General features: G+C 42.7%; 1 protein-coding gene across 1 annotated transcript; it reads left to right on the top strand.

Moving 5' to 3' along the window:
• Window positions 1-311: 311 nt before the first annotated feature.
• Window positions 312-3,526, top strand: NRARP (NOTCH regulated ankyrin repeat protein). The gene has a single exon (XM_069747663.1). It carries the CDS (start codon window positions 1,043-1,045, stop codon window positions 1,385-1,387), a length of 345 nt encoding a protein of 114 aa, XP_069603764.1. The 5' UTR covers window positions 312-1,042; the 3' UTR covers window positions 1,388-3,526.
• The last annotated feature ends 2,249 nt before the right edge of the window (window positions 3,527-5,775 follow it).

Here is a 5,775-nt window from a genome sequence, read left to right as displayed (position 1 = left end):
TAAGCTTGTTTCTGGAGAATTCCATTTTGTATTGATGCTGAAGAACCACAAGTCCCTGCCCAGCCATTCCCCAGTCCCGGAAGCCTGTGCAGAGAGGTAGGTGAGCCTGTCCTGGGTGACAGCCCAGTGTCTGGGGGGAGGCAGCAGCAGGGGAGCCCCCTCTCCTCAGTGCGTGAGAACTTTTGTCACTCTCCCTAAACTCAAACTTTTAGACCCCGCCCAGATTCTCAACGTTCCACTCTAATGGGTTGGTTCAGGGGGGTTGGCCCCACGTGGGCTCTCAACCAATAGGAGGTCAGGACGGCGGAGTATTGTGATGCAAATCAGTGTGTACCTAAAAGGGGCCGCACTGGCCGGAGCTCAGCCGAGTCAGACGTGCACTTTCCTGCAGCAGCGCTCTGTGGACCCAGCTCTCCATGCTCTGCCAGGAGAAGACCGTGCAAAGTCCCGGAGCAGTCACTGCAGGAGCCTGTGCAAGCGCTGGGTCACCGGTCCGTACCGAGCAAGCACTGGGATACTAATTGCATTGGATCAGGGGCAACTAAAGACTTATTGAAATCCTTGGTAACTGCAGTGCAAGACTTGGACCTCTGGCAGAACAAAAAAGGGGTGGACAAGCCTTTACTGGTGGAGTGGCAGTCATTGCATCCTTGTCCTGAAACTGGGATTACTACAAGTGCTCCCTGCGTCCAGCTGTGCACACTGTGGAAGGAGGTACACCGTGCAAAGAGACAGAGTGGAGGGCTTGGATCTACTGCAACCCTTCCAGAGACTGGCCACCAGCTTGTGGATCTTGGCAACTGGATTAGCACTTCATGGGCTATCCTCTTCTGCAAAAAGCCACCAACTTCACTTTTCTTATGTTCCATCTTTAGAGTAGGCAACTGGAGCCACCATTCTCTGAAGAGTCCTTTCCACCTGGAGCCCCCCATTCTCTGAAGAGTCCTTTCCACCTGGAGACCCACCATTCTCTGAAGAGTCCTTTCCACCTGGAGCCCCACCATTCTCTGAAGAGTCCTTTCCACCTGGAGCCCTACCAGCCATGAGCCAGACAGAAGTGTCCACCTGCTCCATTCCCCACACCCAGCGGGTTTTCCAGGAAGCCGTAAGGAAAGGAAACACTAAAGAACTCCAGTCCCTTCTCCAGAACATGACCAACTGTGAGTTCAACGTCAATTCCTTCGGTCCAGAAGGTCAGACCGCCTTGCACCAGTCTGTCATCGATGGAAACCTGGAGTTGGTGAAACTTTTGGTTAAGTTTGGCGCAGACATCAGACTAGCGAACCGAGATGGCTGGAGCGCCCTGCACATAGCGGCCTATGGCGGCCACCAAGACATTGTCCTCTATCTCATCACCAAGGCCAAGTACTCTTCCAGTAGCCGGTGACTGCCCATGGGACACTTATAGACCTTTCTATCACTTCCTATTTTTGGGGGGTTTTAATCGATTCTTTTTGTGTTCTTTTTATGTCTTGCTTTTTGTGTTCCAGTAAAGAGGCTGCTCTGTGTATGACTTTTTTTTTTGTATTTTTTTAGGGCGTAGCTCAAGATTTGCAAGCGGGGAGGATCGCCCTCTCAAATTTTTGATCATTGGATCCCCTATTCCTTTTGGTTACTAAGTCATCTATACTTTTGGTTTCTCATGTTGGTCTTTCTATGATGTTTTTGCCACGTCAATGAGGAATTTGTTTTTAGGTACAAACGAAAGATTGTGTTTTTCTTTTTATATCACCAGTCCTGCCTCTTCATTTGTACATGTATGTTTTTTTTCTAATTGACATGAAAAGCTGCTGTTGGTCTCCAGGTTTTAGGAAGTTTGGGGCCCACAAAGACATATTCATTACTATTATTTTGTCCTTTTTTTTTTCTTATCCTTTGGTCATCTACCTCGACTCTTAGCACAGTATTCAAAACCAGCACCAGATACTGTATGCTGCACTTGTAGGTTATCAGTTCTGTGTTCTTTCATTCCCATGTAATACATCTAGATTTCCTTCCCCATTTTCCTAATATATTTGACATAACATTTCAGCGGCAATGTCCCCCCCCCCCCCCTTCCCTAGACAAACCCTTCAGGAACCCTTAAGTGTTCAGGCAGACCCCTTTTTATAAGGATAATTTCCAGTGTTGGTAGTTCCAACAGATTGTTTCCCTCTCTACTCCACATTTTTGAATTTCAAAATTATTCACCCCCTTTTTTTTCCAATAGATGTAAAGGAAACCTTCCCTCCTAGAATTTTGGACAGAGAAGACTTGAATAATGAAATGTCAATTTTACAATCTGGTAGATTATACATGGGCCGCATGTGCAGATCTATATGTGAGAGTGTGTAAAATTGCCATATTCTGTTTTGCACAGGCGATAGCGCAAGGGCTCCCTCTGCTGTATGGAAAGTGAGTGGCAGGATTGTGAATTTGACCTGTTGACTACTGACTTTAGATGTTTAGAACCACATTGAGGATTTTTTTTTGCAAAGTTGACACTTTGATTCTTTTTCTATTTTTGAAGTGCGAGTGCTAGAAATCAGACTGATGCTGCTTTAAAAAATAAATAGTGTTGCAGATGGATCTGATTATAGGTTGGAAATGAGACGTGTCACATGTTGCGTGTCGGGTGCGTTATGGTTTATCTGCACTAAAGGTTATCGTGGGATGCCCATTCACCCTAGAGCCATTTTGCATTGTTGTGATTGATTGCGAGGTGTAAATATATATAGAGAGAGAGAGCGATCCATTGCCTAAAAGTACAAAACAAGTTATTTTATTATTTTTTCTACTTTTTAAAAGTTTTTTTTAAAGTGCTTGCTAAGCCATTTTGAGGTCCTATTGTTTAAATATTATATACCCTCAAAAGTATCTGTCCAAGGTTTGCATCCAGCAGCCATAAAGTAGTGGTGTTTTGCAGAGGATGATTTTTTTTTTCGGGGGAGATGGTTTAGTGTGATGTCATGCTGTTTGGTCACTGTCTTGCAGAGACAAGTTTGACTTGGGGTATGGTATGTGCACACGTAGAAAGCTCCTCTGCGGATTTTTCCGCAGTGGATTTGATAAATCCGCAGGGCAAAACCGCTGCGGTTTTTCCTGCGGATTTATCGCGGTTTCTATTGCGGATTCCGCTGTGGTTTTACATCTGCAGTTTTCTATTAGAGCAGGTGTAAAACCGCTGCGGATTCCACACAAAGAATTGACATGCTGCGGAAAATAAAACGCTGCGTTTCCGTGCGTTTTTTTCCGCAGCATGTGCACTGCAGATTTCGTTTCCCATAGGTTTACATTGTACTGTAAACTCATGGGAAACTGCTGCGGATCCGCTGCAACGTGTGCACATACCCTTAAGGCTCCATCCGTGCACTTAACATCCACCTACCCTAACCGCCTCCTGAAGTAGACCCATGGACAGAGACCTGGCAGCCTCAAGAACCACGTAATCCTTGCCCTGGGTCAAGGTTGTGTTCTGTATAGAGTAGTATTGAAAAAAGGAAAAAGTCAAGGTGTAAACTTTTTTTTTTTTTTTTTTATATATATATATAAGAAAAAAAAAAGTCATGTTGTGCTGAATTTTCAGCATTTTCTTTCCTTCTAATTTAATCGGTCTACGTCGTTAGGCTGGTGTATTACTTGGCACCGATACTGCTTCTGTGCGACAGATTCAAGTGGGGGTAAGGCTGGGTTGGGCTAGGGAAAGGGGGGCAGCTGGAGAAAAAAAATATTGAAAACACATTTAAAGGGTCTGTGGGAGAAAGGGATAGTTTGTATTAAAAAAAAAATTGAAAAAATATAGAGCTTGTTGCACATATTCAAGTGGATCTGCCACCAGTAATGTCATAATATTTATGATGTAATTACTCCTGAGTTCATCCCAAGGAATTTTTTTTATTTCGTTTTTTTTTTTATTTGCTTTAAATGAAAAAGTCTCTGTTCATAAAGGGACATGCATTGTATTATATCTGACTGTGAAACTTGCTTGGATATGAGTTGCAATTTTTTGTGGCTTGGATTAAGATATTCATGGTTGCCATATGTTCCCAAATTCAGCCCCGGTCCCAACCACACCTCCCCCAAACCCCACTCTCATTCTGTTTGTTGCATTGACCCTGCATGCCACCACTGGACTCCCTTTGAGTAAGGAGCAGGTGCACAGGCTGACTTCTCAATGGTCTGTCCTATTTCACTTTGTCTCTTCTTTTTGCATTGTGCTCACCCTTCCCACCCTTCTCCCTCCACCACTCCACCTCATTTTTTAATTTTTTTTTATTGTAATTTTTTTTTTTAATTCTTGGGATGAACAGGATGGCGTGTGGCTGTAATGTGCTCCAGAAAGGAGTTGTTCTGTGATCAATTGTGTTCTAGATATGGAAACATTTTTTTAATTATGTTAATTAAAGTTATAGGCTTATATTGAAGCTGTGTTTTGAGATCGCCATGTTGTAACTGGATGTAAAACAAAAGAAACACAAAAAGTCTGTAAAATACAGCATATTTGCAGTGTATTATATAATCTGTAGCCCCTGAAAGATTTGTTTTATAAAAAATAATTTGAAGAAAAAATTGTCTCGTCCTTTTATTTATGTTTCTGTGATGTTCTACAGGATTGGAGCAGACATATTGTGGGCTAAATGACTAGTTCTCTGGTGGATTTCTGATAAAATAATGGCATTGCTGACAAGTAAGGCACTGTATGCCTCACACCTCCATGTGTGAGGTCTAGTTCCTGGTGAGTACATAGGCTGCGTATAAACCTACGGTAATAACAAACGCAAGAAGTATACGGTAACTCTACACCCTCACTGTTTCTATTGGATTGTGGCTTAATTTTATTTTTTAAAAGGGACTTTGACAGATTTATATCTAAGGTCAGCATGTGAAAGAGGGGGAAGCACTAGGTTTGGGATATATAATTTTCCATGATTTGATTCCGCATTTTCATGCAAGAAGCTGACAAATTGCTGCCTGGACTTGTATGGAAAGCTTGTGCTTCCTGCTTCTTCAAAGTGATAGAGGAGAAACTGCCAATCACTCTGTGTGGGTGGAGCTAACAGGATTCACAGGCTTTTATATATATTTATTAGCAGAAAATGCTGAATCAAACCATACATAACTTTATATCCCCCATCTTCAGCATCTCCTCCTCTATCCCAGGCTGCCTTCAGATGGAGAACTGATAGAATCCCTTTAAAGTACTACATTCTTGTTTGTGGCTTGTTTCTGCTTGCTGTCAGTGACTGAGAATGTGGTAGGGGACGTTTGTTCTTCTGATTCTCCAGACTGGATACTATTGAAATAAATTCTCTTCTGGGAGAAGGATGAGGACTCTGGATTTTTATCCTCTACGGCCTGTTTTACATATGCTTAGTCCCTTAATGGCTGACTTTGTCTATTGTTCAATTGAACCCTGTAGAATCTGTGTCTGCTCCTTGATTGTCACCCAGCTTTGCCAGGAACCGAGAGGATTGTCTTCATTGAGTAAATACACGTCAGAAAAATTTAAATGTGTATTTGCTCTTCAATTATGGCAAAAACTCAAGTTTCCAGTGCGGACTGGCAGTACAACCTGTGATGGGTGCTGACACGTTATAGTCCCGTTTAAGGGGTCGTATCGGTGTGTGGCTACCAGGTGCAGTTTTGGAAATGAATGTGACCGGAAACCTTTTAAATAAAGCATCATTTGGAAACTGTGCCAGGGAAAAAACAGTATGGTTGACAACACCGAGGACACATTTTATAGAAATTTATTTGGTTGAGAAAATGTTATTTTTCCACTCCATACCTTTAAAG

This window comes from Ranitomeya imitator, chromosome 2 (assembly GCF_032444005.1).
Source record: "Ranitomeya imitator isolate aRanImi1 chromosome 2, aRanImi1.pri, whole genome shotgun sequence".
In the NCBI taxonomy this organism is placed as follows: Eukaryota; Metazoa; Chordata; class Amphibia; order Anura; family Dendrobatidae; genus Ranitomeya; species Ranitomeya imitator.
The sequence above is the reverse complement of the archived record's forward strand: the minus strand, read 5'-3'. Positions and strand labels throughout refer to the sequence as shown.